This window comes from Lynx canadensis, chromosome B4, assembly GCF_007474595.2.
Source record: "Lynx canadensis isolate LIC74 chromosome B4, mLynCan4.pri.v2, whole genome shotgun sequence".
Taxonomy (NCBI): domain Eukaryota; kingdom Metazoa; phylum Chordata; class Mammalia; order Carnivora; family Felidae; genus Lynx; species Lynx canadensis.
The window spans coordinates 116,185,115-116,200,744 of NC_044309.1; the positions used below are offsets into that span (position 1 = coordinate 116,185,115).

General features: G+C 37.1%; 1 protein-coding gene across 1 annotated transcript in view; it reads right to left on the reverse strand.

Moving 5' to 3' along the window:
* Window positions 1-15,630, reverse strand: part of USP44 (ubiquitin specific peptidase 44) — a 29,824-nt gene that overhangs the window by 6,859 nt on the left and 7,335 nt on the right. Inside the window, exons 2-4 of the mRNA XM_030323431.1 lie at window positions 6,622-8,116; window positions 2,537-2,732; window positions 347-455 (exon numbers count right to left, since the gene is read on the reverse strand). Coding sequence (XP_030179291.1) covers window positions 347-455; window positions 2,537-2,732; window positions 6,622-8,046 — 1,730 coding nt within the window. The 5' untranslated portion in view covers window positions 8,047-8,116. The remainder of the gene's footprint in view (window positions 1-346; window positions 456-2,536; window positions 2,733-6,621; window positions 8,117-15,630) is intronic.

Here is a 15,630-nt window from a genome sequence, read left to right on the forward strand (position 1 = left end):
CACACACACTCTCAAATAAGTAAACATTTAAAAAGTAAGTAAATAAATAAGTGAATGCAGAAGTAGGTAGATGTTATTAAGTCATCTGCTAGCCCAGTATATACTACTAAAATTTGATTCATTATGTGTGTTAAGTTTTAAAGCATGATAAGCACAAGGAATGATTAAATTAGAAGTGTAAAGTTGGAGGGGAGCCTGGCTGGCTCAGTTGGTATATCATGTGACTCTTGATCTTGGTGGTGTTAAGTTCAAACCCCACGTTGAATGTAGAGATTACTTAAAAATAAAAAATCTTTAAAACAAACAAACAAATGAAGCATGTAGTTATAATACCACTACTACTAACCTGAATCGTTTGAGATGTAGTCTGAGAACCTGAGGTAGGTGACAAACCATAAGCTGTTTTCGTGCTTCTGTGAGTACAACTGATTTTGAGGAAAACCTTCTACGTTTTGCTGTGATATCAAAGACAGAATGAGAATCAAATTTAAAGATACAAAGAAATGCTGAGTAAATACTTTAGACATGTATTATTAAACATCGTCTCTGTCACAGGCATTGTACTGCGCTAGAGATAAGGACATACTTGCTCTAAAAAAAACTTGTAAGTACAAACATGCATACACACAACTTAAGAGCTAGTCAAGGTAGACAGACATGTACACAATTCAGTACATGATTTAATATAATCCTGCAAATAAGGCAACAGAATGATATAGTGCTACAATATTTAAAAATGGATTTGGCTATGCCAATTAATAAGAAAACTTTCCCTAAACATACTTTAATATACACTTCCCAAATTCTTCATTTAAACAATTATCATGGTCAGTTCATTTACTGAATTTAATCAGAATCCCAGTGCTCAGAACACCCTTCCCCACTTCCTGACACAGCAGTCCTTTACCAGCTCTGTGTCTGAGGACTCTCTCGGTGTCTTGCTTTTGCTATTTTAGTACAAATCTGTTGTCTCCTCTGCTTCTCTTAGAGGTTCACCTATGAATTGTACCCTGCAGCTTCAGGCTGGGCCATTATCTGCAAGTTTGCTCTGGACGCCTAGGAGCTGTCCTTCAACTTATACAGCAGCTCTGACTCCAGTCACAGCAATAGCTGCTTCTCCTGTAGGGGGTGGAACCAGTCCCCTATGAGGCTATCCTCTAAACCATCTCCACTTGCCACCAGAAGACTTTCCTCCAAGTCTCTGCTCCTGACATCCAGGAATCCAGCGCTGCTGAATGTCCTAGACCTACATTTGGATTGTCTCCCTGAATATATGGCCCATGTATAGCTAGATAAGTGATGTCAACTCCCTGACTTATAATTTTAAACACTTGCCTGTATGTATTAAATTAGAGTAGCTCTTTTAGGCCCAACACACACACACAAACATATTATAAAATCATATTCTGTATTCATTCATAGTATCTTTCTATTCCCAGATTTGGTGATGAAAGCATCTAGGACCATTCACATTTATGTCCAAGAAAAAAAATACTTCATTTGAATTTGATAAGGTTTATTTTGTTCTAACCTCATAAATCTTAGGGTTATATATTTATAACAGTTCATATTAGACAGCACTCAGAAAATGTCAGTATAAGCCATTCTAAGAAAACCATCAATTAATGTGACATTTCTTCAATGCTGGAACATCCAATATTTCTTTTATATTACTTTAGAAGTTTAGTATCTAAAACCCTAGAGTCATTTTTTCCAGACATGGAAATTAGAAAGAATACTTGAAAATATATGGTATAAACACTAAGATGCCACATGTACATTGATTGAAAAGATAGACACCAGCTAAAGACACAACAGATCTGTCATGGTTTTACATACAATTTCCCTGGAGGATGATGTTTCTCTTTAACTGCAATGGCTGTTTCATCCCCCAGTGCTGGGTTCCTGGCTCACCTCTATGACAGAGTTTCTTATAATAGATCTTAATTGTCTGTTTCTTCCATTAGGAATGTAAGTACCTTAAAAAGTATTTTATTTCTATCCATAGCAATTAGAACAATGACTAATATAGAAGAGACAGTAGATGGTTTTTGACTAAATCTTTGTTTTCATGAAACCAATTTCCATACAGCAGTCCCCCTATATATTATGTCCTATTATCTAGCTATGCATACACACACTTATACGCATATATTATCTATAGATCAGTGTTTTGATATGTAGCTAAAAGACTCAGCAAACATTACATTCAGTACTAAATAATATGCTTTCCTTTGACTATTCCCCGTTGCTACTTTATTGTCTCACATATTAAGTTTAAATTTCTTATTTTATGAATTCTTTCTCTCCACAATTCACTATAGGATAAATTCTTTTAATGTCATCAGAAGGCAAAACAAACACATAGTTCACAAATGCCAATTATAAAGTAGAAACATCTATCCCAATTTCTTTTGATGAATGACCAAACTTTATTTCCAGAACTACTACTTCAGGAATTTTTTACGCTTCCTCTCATTTGTGTTTCTCTTTGCTAATCTTCGAAAAGCAAAGAGAATATATAGTCTCTACTTACAGTTACACTGGTCACATACGTAGATTTTTCCTTCTAAAGCTTCAGTTTCTGTGAATTTGGCCAACATTTCAGTAACCAGACATGGCTGGGAAGTAATATCTTTTCCACTGCATTGGTATCTTTCTGGAAATTCCAATGACAAGTCCCAGAAAGGTTCTATGGTATTTGATTTGTTGTCACATGCAACACATGTAACCTGAAAATAAAAATATTAGTTCCTCAGATTACAATCCTTCTGTCAAAACACTTACTCCTTTCACTATAGAGGTGAGTAAATTAGTTTTTCTTATGAAAATGCACCATCAGAATTCTGAATAATTTGCTTTGTATTATTTTCAGGGATTTTTTTATTATTATAATTTTTCCTTTTAATGACTGTCATTAAACCCATTATGTACTGGTGGGCTTTAACCAGTAGGCATTTAAAAAACTCCAAGGCCATTAGTCAAATCTGAATGTAGGTTTAAAAAAAAAAAAAAAAAAAGACAACTGTGGACTCATTTAATTTGGTATATGTGTGTGTGTGTGTGCGTGTGAGAGAGAGATTTATATGCATTTAATATGTTTAGATTATTAGACTTGTTCTTTGTCCTTTTTCCTTCCTCATCTTTCACTAATTTTCTCTCTCCAAATCCCTATAACCTCTTAACCATGATACAAATAAAATACTATTTGTATATTTTTATATATAGTATATTAGTACGTGTAGATTTTGAAGCCCTACCAACTGATAATTTCAAAAGCCAATACATTTAATGTAAATGGTGTCATCATACTCTCACTTAAAACAAACATCACTACATCAAAATCTTTACCAAATATAGGAACTACAAAGAATACGGGGCAGTTCTAACAACTGACATAGGAAATAGAGCAACTGGAAAGGGAAAGACTTATAACTTCAGTGAAACACTCAGCAGGATTTAATGTTGAAGACAGACTACAAATCTAATAATCCCCACATGATAGATTACTAAACTCTTTCATAAAGTTACATTCCTGGAACAGGCAACAAAATAAAGAAGCCAGGTCTAATGTAGATTTTAGATTTAACAAATTGACACAAAGAAAAGAACACTCTTGGTGTTTGTCTGGGGACTCATTTGGGCCAGGTTTTAACCTTTTGAGAACAGTTTATTAAAGGAACCAAGCATCTGAATCTCCTGAGATAACCATATTCCTAAGAGTTTATTACATGTCTAAAGGAAGAGAGCAGAAAGCTGGCATAAAAATTTTTATTAATTTCAAGTCATCCATAAAAGAAAAAATAAACACACAGGCACTCTTGCACTATTCAAAATATAAAATATAAAATTCTTTCTGGAAAGAAATTTGTACTCAAGTATCGAAAGACCTACCTTTTGACAAAGTAATGCTACTTCTAGGGTTCTGTCTTAAGGAAATCATTAGAAAAAATGTCTCATAACTTTATAATAACAAAAAACTGCAACTATTTTACAAGTCAACAATATGGGAATGGGTAAATAAATTATGGTATATACGTATAATGGACATCGACATGCTGTAAAAAACAAAAAAAGGATAAAATATTTTAAAGACTGAAAAATCTTTACATCATAATGAAAAACTACAAGCACCTGGGTGGCTCAGTTAGCCATCTGCCTCCTGATTTTTGTTCAGGTCATGATTTCACGATTGTGAATGTTGAGCTCCAGTCAGGGTCTGTGCTGAACATGAAGTCTGCTTAAGATTCCCTCTCTCTCCCTCTCTCTCTCTCAACAACAACAACAAAAAAACAAAAAAAAAAAAATGAAGAAAGGAGATAAATTCATCATGACCACACAAGTTGGGGAAAATATGTATAAATGTGCAGAAGAAAAAAAACTAGAAGGAAATATACCAAAATATTAATAGTTTTTATATGTGGATTGTGGGGTTATGGGATAAGGGGATGGTTTTTCTTTTACTGCATAGATTTATTGTATCATATAGTCCTTGGGGACTATATATTACCTCTATTGTAAATAGTGCATTAAAAAAAATTTTTTTTTTAATTTTTAGGTAAGTTCTACTCACAACCCCAAGGATCCAGAGTTGTATATCCTACCGACTGAGCCAGCCAGACACTCCTATAATAGTGCATTTTTTTTCCTCTCTTTCTTTTTTTTAAGTTTATTTATTTATTTTGAGAGAGTGTGTGTGTGCAGATGGGGGAAAGGCTGACAGAGGGAATCCCAACCAGGCTCTGCTCTGTCAGTGTGGAGCCCAATGTGGGGCTTGAACCCATGAATCATGAGATCATGACCTGAGCTGAAGTTGGATGCTTAATCAACCAAGCCACCCAGGCACCCTTAATAGTGCATTTTAAGCTTTTGCATAAAAATGGTAGAAAAATAAAATTGCATGCATCACAAGAAACAACTCTAATTTGCTATTTGGCACAATGTAGAATCTTTACCTTTCTGAAACATTAAGTGGAATAAAGATCACAGATACACCCAAGGAATAATTACATTTGAAATACTTAAACTACAGGCATGCATGGCTGGCTCAGTTGGTAGAGCATGTGACTCTTAATCTTGGGATCATGAATTCAAGCCCCACGTTGGGCACAGAGCTTCAAAAAATTTTTTTTAATGTTTATTTTGAGAGAGAGAGAGTATATGCACAAGCAGGGGAGGGGCGGAGAGGGAGAGAGAACCCCAAGCATGCTCCATGCTGTCAGTGCAGAGCCTGACACATGGCTCCATCCAATGACGCTGGGATCATGACCTGGGCCAAAATCAAGTCAGACACTCAACTGACTGAGCCACCCAGGTGCCCAAGCTTCAAAAAAAAAATTTTTTTTTAAATATTTAAGCTACATTCTAGCAAAGTATGCTAATGTTATAAAAAACAAAAGGTGGTATCATTACTGTGAAAGTTGAATGAGGAACAGAGGCAGGTGTGCAAGAGGAAGGAAATGACCTAACAGCCAATTGTCTAAAACAAAAAAAATTTTAAGATCTTTGCTATGGAAAAGTAGAGAACCTTATGTCTAGTAATAGTTTACCAACAAGTCCACTCATTAGAGTTATTAATTGGATTAAAGATCCTGGTTTTGTAATTCCTTTTCACAACAAGGGAAACTTTTACAGCAGTAATTAAAACAAAGGAAAATCATTTAGGATTATTTTCAATGAAATCACACTTACTTAAAATTTCCCGGGGCGCCTGGGTGGCGCAGTCGGTTAAGCGTCCGACTTCAGCCAGGTCACAATCTTGCGGTCCGTGAGTTCGAGCCCCGCGTCAGGCTCTGGGCTGATGGCTCAGAGCCTGGAGCCTGTTTCCGATTCTGTGTCTCCCTCTCTCTCTGCCCCTCCCCCGTTCATGCTCTGTCTCTCTCTGTCCCAAAAATAAGTAAACGTTGAAAAAAAAATTTTTTAATTTCCCTACCTACTTATTAAAGCTTTCAGACCTTGCCCTTGTGGATTTTATAGAAAGTCTTCCAGGGCTACCTCTTGGTTCCTAAAATTATTCAAGTGTGTACCAAATCCATTCCCAGTACCGCAGCATCTTCAAATCTGTTCCCTAAGGCATTAAACCCTCTCTTCTCAATCTCTCAGAAAATGAATTTAATATTATCAACCTAAGAAGCTTTGTTTCCTGATTCCCTCTTCCCACAAAAAAGGCTTTTTAAAAAATGTTTATTTTTGAAAGAGAAAGCGTGTGCGTGTGCATGCGCAAAAGAGTGGGCGAGGAGCAGAGAGAGGGGGGGAGACAGAGAATCCCAAGCAGGTTCCACACTGTCAGTGCAGAGCCCTGCACAGGGCTCGGACTCAGGAACTGTGTGATCATGACCTGAGCTGAAATCAAGAGTCGGATGCTTAACCAAGTGAGCCAGCCAGATGCCCCAAAAGCTTTGATACCATAGATGAAAAACTACTTCCAGTGATTCATGACGGAAACACATAAATGAGTGAAACACTGTAAATGAATAAGCTGACTTCTTGACACACATTTGTAAAAGCAATCTATTTTGACCTGAAAACAGTCCTCTCTAACACACTAGATAAACAGAGAATACACATTTTTTTAGGCTTCGTTTTATGAATTCCCCAAGAAGATTAAAAAAAAATCCATACCTGACTAAGTAGTTGTCCATGAAAAATATTATTCACAACATTCAGAACCTGTTTGATAAGTTTCCTTTGAGAAGTGGGGATAAGAGCTGGTAACCTAGTACCAGTTGTCTCTAGTTCATGTTGTATTTTATCCAAAAGTTCACAGAGAAATTCCTGAGCATCCTGTTGGGCATAACCACGAAAAGCTGGAATTAGTCTCCACACGGAGTGTAGCATAGCAAATGGTGAGACTAAGGCCCACTTTCCAGACCACATGACTTGGAACAAAGTATGCAATTCATGACAGAGAGAAATGTATTGTGAACTTGGTTCCTTTGGCTGAATAAGTTCCATCTTTCTACTCTTTGATGATCCACCACTTAGTCCTAATGATAAACTTGGATGTCTGGAGGGAACACAGCCTGTATCTTTTTCTTGGCATTCATTCATTTGATATACTGTATCTGTGACTGGTGGATGCTTATAAGGTGATCTTGTCTTATCACTAGCTGTCACTGCCAGCCACCGGTTCAGATCAAGTTTTAAAAAACATTGCCGAAAAATAAGTAAATGACTCAACACTTGAAGAACAGAATTCATATAGCAAGTATTTCCCAAATTTCTCAATCCAGTTACACCAGGAGTTACTATTGGCCTTTGTTTACCTGAGGAGTCATTGGCTTTTTTTAATCTTACATCTTCTGAGGTAGGTACTACTTTATCTTTTGCTGGTGATGCTGGGGTTTGCAGTGGTACTTGAACAGGAACTATTTCTACTGTGGTAGACTGAGCTAGACCTTGCAAACGTAAACTCTTTCTTGGGTGTGTACTTTCCAATTCTGTTTTAACTTGATACTCTAATTCTTGTCGTCTTTTCTTCACTTCTCTTTTTGCTATTTTTTCCTGAAATTGTTCCTCTTGTCTTTTTCTTCCAATGGGTGATTGTTCAAACCAAGTTCGAAAGATTTTACCCATTAATATTCTTCTTCTATGCCAAAGAGCAGTATACATTTGATCTTCATTTTGAAGCAGAGATTGGGTGCTATCGTGTAAGTAATAAGTATCATCACTTGTACCCACAGACTGCAAAACCCTTCCACTACGAGTCGTGCACTGATAATTTTGACTTTTGATTGCACTTAAGGTACTTCGTAGTAACTTCAGGTCTCCAGTTGCATTATCATTAAGAACATAATCATCACAAAGGTAACAAAAAACATACATCTCATTCACCTCCAAGGCAACAGGATGACTGCTATCTTGAAAGTGCCTGACTGCATGTTCTTCAATATATCTTCCACAGGCAACATGAGAACAGCTAAGGCAAGCCCAAATCGACTCAGTTGTATTGCAGTCCACACAATGCCATTTCTGAGGGTTGAGGATGGAATGGTCTTGAGCAAGCCGCAACTGCCCAATGTGTTTGCACTTATCCATTGTTAACATTTATTCAGTCTAGCTGAGAAACACATAATCCAAACAAGTCTCTGTTCACGATACTTGAAACATCTGAAAACTAAGCAGAACAATATCAATTTTTAATAAAAGCCAATATTTTTCTTTTTTATAAGGTATTTTTCCAAGAAAAATTTTTATAAATTTGCTTCCTTTGCTCCCAATTTGTGGGCTGCCTGTCATAACACCATAGGCAGTTCTTACTTTTCTTTTGTTCCGAAGCTCTCTAATCTCTCATCTGCCTTGCTCTAAAAAAATACACGCTTAACTTTCTCCAACAGTTTCCCTTTAAAAACTGTTCTTAATTTTCTGCCACCATCTACTGGTAGAAAGGGGGTAGTGCCCTCTTTTCAATGAACTAGAATAAGATCCATCCTTTTACCCAATAGTTGAGGGCAATTTAAAGAACTACATTCCTTTTCTTAAAAATTAGGGTCGGCAAGACTCAAATAGATCTCAGTAATGTCTACATTCTGAGACCCCTATCCAAATTGTTACTAAAGCATAATCATAGTTAACAGCATGAGTTCTGAAACAAACACTTGGAGATATGAATTCTACCTCTGCAACATACTGTTATATGTCTGATTTGAGCAAATATTTTAACTTCTCTAAATTTCTATAAAACAGGGAAAAGTCATACCAACTTCAATGAAAAACTGAAAAAATATGAAATATTTAACACACAGTAAACCCCCAATAAATGGTAGCTATAATGGTAGCTACAGTGAAAAAATATGTATTTTAAGTAGGCTCTACACCCAGTTGTAGAGCCCAACATGGGGCTTGAACTCTGAGATCGAGACCTGAGCTGAGATTAAATCAGATGTTTAACTGACTGAGCCACCCAGGTGCCCCTAAGATGAACAAATCTTAACATTTTATTATATTCTATTTATTCAAATAAATCACATCGATATTTACTTAATTACCATTTTAAATTTAGCTTTCCACTAGTAAATCAATAATGACCTTTAATTCATGGCTCTGTAACATACTTTGAATTTGACAGACTTGACAGTTTACCTTAGGGAGGGAGAAAGACAGAGACATGCTTTTGTGTTTGAATAGCCTCTTAGGAATGTACAAGGATACATAAGCAAAGAGAAAAAGAAAAATATGAAGTGGATGGCAATATAATAAATGTTTACATTCTGGTGGGCCTATGCACTATCTGAAATTATAAGCTTATTACAAAAACAAAAACAAAACCCCATCCCAACATAATAAAACAAAACAAACAAAACCTATGTGGTTTTGACCCAGAAACATGTTCCTTTATGAGTTAAGAGTCAGGAAAACTTCTGCTACAGGATCTAAAAATAGAGGCATTTGGCTGACTTAGTTGCTTTAGTGTGCAACTCTTTCTTGATCTCAGGATTGTGAGTTTGGACCCCACATTGGGTATAGAGATTACTTAAAAGTAAAATCTTAAAAATAGATAAATAAAAATAAAGATAGTAGGGGTGCCTGCATGGCTCAGTTGATTGAGCCACTCTTGATTTCAGCTGAATGATCCCAGGGTCATGGGATGGCCTGAGTCAGGCTCCAGGCGTAAGCAGTGGAGTTCTGAGTTCCAGAACTCAGAACATTTTATGTAGTATGATCAATACTTTCAAACTTTTAGGGCAGTTGATAAAAGGACACTATCCAAAATCTATAAATAACTTATCAAACAACCTCCCTCAAAAACAAACAATCCAGTTAAGAAATGGGCAGAAGACATGAATTGATTTTTCCAAAGAAAACATCCAGATGACTGACACGTGAAAAGATGCCCAACATCACTCACCATCAAGGAAATACAAATCAAAACCACGATGAGATACCACCTCTCACCTGTCAGGATGGCTAAAATTAACAACACGAGTTGGTGAAAATGTGGAGAAAGGGGACCTTTCTCACCCTGTTGGCAGGAATGCAAATTGGTTCAGCCATTCTGGAAAACAGTATGGAGGTTCTTCAAAAAGTTAAAACTAGAACTACCCTATGATCCAGCAATTGCATTACTAGGTATTTACCTAGTAAATACAAAGGATATGAAAATAGTGGTTCAAAGAGGTATGTGCACTCCAACGTTAATGGCAGCATTATCAACAATAGCCAAATTGTGGAAAGAGCCCAAATGTCCAACAACTGATGAATGAATAATGAAGATGTGGGGTATAGGTAACAATGGAATATTACTCAGCCATCAAAAAGAATGATATCTTGGGGCACCTGGGTGGCTCAGCTGGTTAAGAATCCAACTCTTTTTTTTTTTTTAATGTTTATTTATTTGTTTTGAGAGAGACAGACAGACACAGAGAACACAGCAGGGCAGGGGCAGAGAGAGAGGGGGAGAGAGAATCCCAAACAGGATCCCTTGGAGCCTGACTCAGGGCTCAATCTCATGAGTAAGATAATGACCTGAGCTGAATTCAAGAGTCAGATGCTTAACTGACTGAGCCACCCAAGCACCCCAAATATCCAACTCTTGATTTTGGCTCAGGTCATGATCCAATGGTCTCATGTGAGATGGAGCCCTGAGTTGGGCTCTGAGCTGAGCGTGGAGCCTGCTTAAGATACTCTCTACCTCATCCCCATTTGTGTGTGTGTGCGTGTGCTTGCTCTCTCTCTCTCTCTCTCTTAAAAAAAAAAAGAATGAAATCTTGGAATTTGCAATAGCATGGATATAGCTAGACTGTATTATGCTTAGTCAAAGAAGTCAGTCAGTGAAAGACAAATACCATAGGATTTCACTTGTATGTGGAATTTAATAAACAAAACAGATGAATATAGGAGAAGGGGGAAAAAAAAGAGAGGGAAGCAGATGGTAAGAGATTCTTTAAATTACAGACAACAAACTGAGGGTTGCTGGAGGGGACATGGGTGGGTAATGGGCTAAATGGGTGATGGAGATTAAGGAGGGCACTTGTGTTGAGCACTGGGTGTTATACGTAAGTGATGAATCACTAAATCCTACTCCTGAAAACAATATTACACTATGTTAACTAACTAGGATTTAAATATAAATTTGAAAAGATAAATAAAAAATACATTTTTTTAGGACAGCAATATGAATTTCAATGGTACTTAGGTGCCACCTCCAGGCATCTAAGAAAGCTGCAAAGGTGAAGTTGATTTTTGGTTCCTTCTCACCAAATTTTTTTTTTTTTTTTTTTTTTTTTTTTTTTAGTAAAATCTCCTAGCAATCAGCCTCTCCCCCTTCATTTCTTAACTTTCAAATGTAGGGTGTATCGTGAATATGGACTTAAGGCTGACCAGTCCCAACACTCACATGTGTACACATTTCAGGCACACATTTTTTCTTAAAATTTTTGAAGTTTATTTATTTATAAATAAGTAAACAAGCACAAGTGGGATAGGGGCAGAGAGAGAGGGAGAATCCCAAGCAGGCTCCACACTGTCAGTGCAGAGCCTGATGGAGGGCTCGAACTCATAAACTGTGAGACCATGACCTGAGCCAAAATCAAGAGTTGGACACTTAACCGTCTGAACCACCCAGACACCCCTTCAGGCTCATATTTCAAGTTTATTTCTCTTCCTTCAAAATTTCCTGAGGTCCAGAATCTGTTCAAATACAGTATTTTATTAGAACTCCTAGCATTCAACAGTAGTTGCTAATGGCAAAATTAAGACATCATATGCTCCATTATCCTAAATCCTTCCACGTACTGAAGCTAAATATCTCATCCTTGACTCCTTTTTCTCTCTCCCTACACCAATCCTGCAGGAAAAAATGGTTGGCTCTATCTTAAAAATATATCGAGAACCCGACGATTTATTACCTCTACTGCTCTCACCCTGGTCCAAGTCACAATCAAGTCTCACCTGGATTACTGCAATAAGGCTCCTAAATGGTCTCCCAGCTTTGATCCTTGTTGCCAGCAAAAGTTTACACAGCAACAACATGCTCTTCCTATAAACCTAGACCACCAGGGCCCAGACCTGACACTTAAGGGGGTCCCTGCCCTAACCCTCTCCCATTATGTGGAGTCTGCAGAGTCAGGGGGAGGTGGTCACCTGGAGCCTGCACACATCCCAACTTCCCTTTTAGATCCACTCATGGGTACCTAAGACCCAGAAAATTCCCTGCCCTAATCATCCCCAAGCCTGCTTCCAGGAACTATGGGCAATAAGTCACTGAAAAACTCTGTAGAGAAGAATGACATGATCAGATATATAGGTCACAGATGGATCTGAAATGCAGACCCAGAGGAAGGATGAATGATTAAAAGAAATTATTACTCCAGATATAAGGAAATTAAAGCTGCAGAAGTGTTGAAGGAAAGATGGGAGCAGAGGTAGATTAGTGTCAAACAAACTTTGGCTTAAAGAACTGGTTCAATATGGAGATTAAGAGAAAAATCTAGGGTTCTCTTCTATCTACTTTAATGTGTTTTTTGTTGTTTTTTTTTTTTCAACGTTTATTTATTTTTGGGACAGAGAGAGACAGAGCATGAACGGGGGAGGGGCAGAGAGAGAGGGAGACACAGAATCGGAAACAGGTTCCAGGCTCTGAGCCATCAGCCCAGAGCCCGACGCGGGGCTCAAACTCCCGGACCGCGAGATCGTGACCTGGCTGAAGTCGGACGCTTAACTGACTGCGCCACCCAGGCGCCCCATTGTTTTGTTTTTTTTTTAAAGAGAGAGAGAGCACATGTGAGCTGGGAGGGAAGCAGAGGGGGAGAGAGAGAAACTTAAGCAGGTTCCACGCTCAGTGCAGGGGTCAATTCTGAGCCCAAAATCAAGAATCGAATGCTCATCCAACTGAGCCACCCAGGCCCCCTCTACTTTTGTTTTAAAAAGATTATATAAAAAATAAAACAAAAAGGATCATATAAAGAATACAGAGACAATTTAAACATTCCTTTCTGGCAAGTCAGACAATAATTATTAGTTCAACTTCTTGAGATGAAGATGGAAATGCTGCTTATTTACACTCAAGGGAAATTATTTCATTCTAAAATTTTAGAGGTGGTATGAGTTACACCTTGCATAACATTCAGAAAAGAAGACTCAAAAGAAAAGAAACTTCTAGAAAGAATGTATAATATAGTTTATTTTGGGGTTATCCATATTTTCAAATATCTAAATAAGCATGTTACTTATACAATAAATTTTAAATATGCATACTAGCATATAATTTAGCACATATGTAGCTAAATTATACACGAGCCTCTTTAATCTCTTCTCTGTTCTGCAAATACATTCCTGATTGTTACTAAAAAATCTATTTACATGATGAAGGCAAGGTTCTCACGGCCCTTCAACAGGAAGTGGCCTAAAATTGAACATTGTGATTCCATTCAATGAAAAACCCTGAAAAAAGTGAAATGCTGATCAGATGCCATCTCTCTGAGAGGCAATATAGCAGTGGAGAGGTATCACAACAAAATGGTTAGAAAGGACACTCTAGAATACAAATGACTGAGTTTAACACTTAGCTATATTTACCAAGTGACCTAGACAAATTATTTATGCTCTACTTACCTCAGTTTTCTTATCTTTAAGAAACGGTGGTAAGAACACCAATAAGGTTGTTGAGGGAATCGGAGAAATTTATATCCATAAAGCACTTAGAATAAACCCTGGCACTTAATTATGTGGCTCTCAGTATCTTAGTTGACAATACTACTATGACTACTGCCACTGCTACTGCTATTATATAGGCTACTTTTCTTCTAGTTTTATCACTTTTAGCCAGGGATTCATTCTTCTCAGCCAAATGTATACTGAGCCCAACTAAGGTGCTAACTGAAAATGAAGTATTAGCTGAGAACTAAGGTCTAACCTCTCCCAGGAGTATTTACTTTTTAAAAGGGGAGCTCTCAAAGATAAAATCTTTTTAAAAAAAATCTGAAGAAGTGAAACCAGGGGCACCTGGCTGGCTCAGTTGATAGAACCAGAGACTCTTGCTTGATCTCAGGGTTGTGAGTTCAAGCCCTACACTGGGTATGGAGATTAAAAATAAAATCTTTTATAATGTTTTTTGATGTTTATTTATTTTTGAAGGAGAGAGAGACAGAGCATGAGGGGAGAGGGGCAGAGAGAGAGGGAGACACAGAATCCGAAGCAGGCTCCAGGCTCTGAGCTGTCAGAACAGAGCTCGACGCGATTCGAACCAATAAACCACGAGATCATGACCTCAGCCGAAGTCAGAGGCTTAACCGACTGAGCCACCCAGGCGCCCCAAAAATAAATCTTAAAAAACAAAACAAAAAAACCCACCAAGAAGTGAAACCAGAATGGTTGAATGACCAGTAAGATTAATATTTTAGAGCAGGGGGTCCACTTACCCGGTCGAGTTATGAAAGAAACCAGGAGGGCAGATGACCAAAAGAGGGGCAGGGAGGTAAGCAGGAACTAGAACGCCAGGTTGCTGCCACCTGAGGCTTCCAGTTTGCTCTGCTGCCTGGTGTCAAAGCTCAGAGACACTTAAAAAGGTATCCCCAAAGGGGTCTCATCACACAAGATCTAAAAGCTTGGAGGAAAATTAAGGGGTATGGGAGTATTTCCTTGACACTTCCTATTTTCCTCTATTGGGTTCAGAGCACTTTGCATTTGCTAATCCACTGCGGAGAAGCTATGTATTAAACTCTGTTTAGCTTCAGCAGGTTGGTTATGTAATTTTTATCAGTATATTCACTTTAAAGAGAGAAAACAAAATATTTTTGCATACTCCATGTAGAAACTGATAAAATATTACCTTATATAATAACAACACACAATTAGTCAAGATGTTCTGAATGGAATCTATATACAAGGATTAAAATAATCCATACCATCATTTTCTCACACATTTAAAAAATGTTTCATACTTAAAGTTCCAATTAATATCTATGAAATGTTTTTTTTAACCAAGTATGCTACCTTTATTTGAAAAGACAGATGGATTTATAATATTCTGAAAGCTTTGTTATTCTTCACTGATTAAAGACAATGAAATTTTTAATTGGTTCAAAGAAAACCATTCAAGCTAGTTAAAGTTTCCATGGCATATAACTGATGAACATTTTTATTTTTAAAATTCCCTGCTACTGCTATTATATAGCAAATCTCTACAGTTAAATAATTGTATTTGACTTATTGAAAGCTAATTATTTTATACAGAGTTAACATATAACAAAAGCAATTATAAAATAGAAAACTAAAATGACTAGAAGAGAAAGAAAACATAAGATCTTATTAAATATGGTATTTTTAGTTAAAAATTTACATCACACACAAGTATCAAATACATGGGTAAAGTATTTAACTTGTAACAGTTCAACAGCACAAAACTGCTTATACTTACCACCCAGTGAAGACTCTCTGAAATTAATTTTAATTTACTCAAATGATAGCCCTTTGCAACATACAATCCAGGCTTTCAGCATGTAGTAATACCCTTCTGACATCTATTTCAATGGCTCATCCTATTGGCAGAAGTTCAATGACAGATGTAGGTAGCTGACCACCAGAACTTTTCTGAACCAGTCTCAGGCACACTGCAAACTCAGCTTACCTGTACATCTTGCTGTCACAGAGTTAGTTTCTCTTCCAATATTCTCGTATTTTTTAAAAATATTT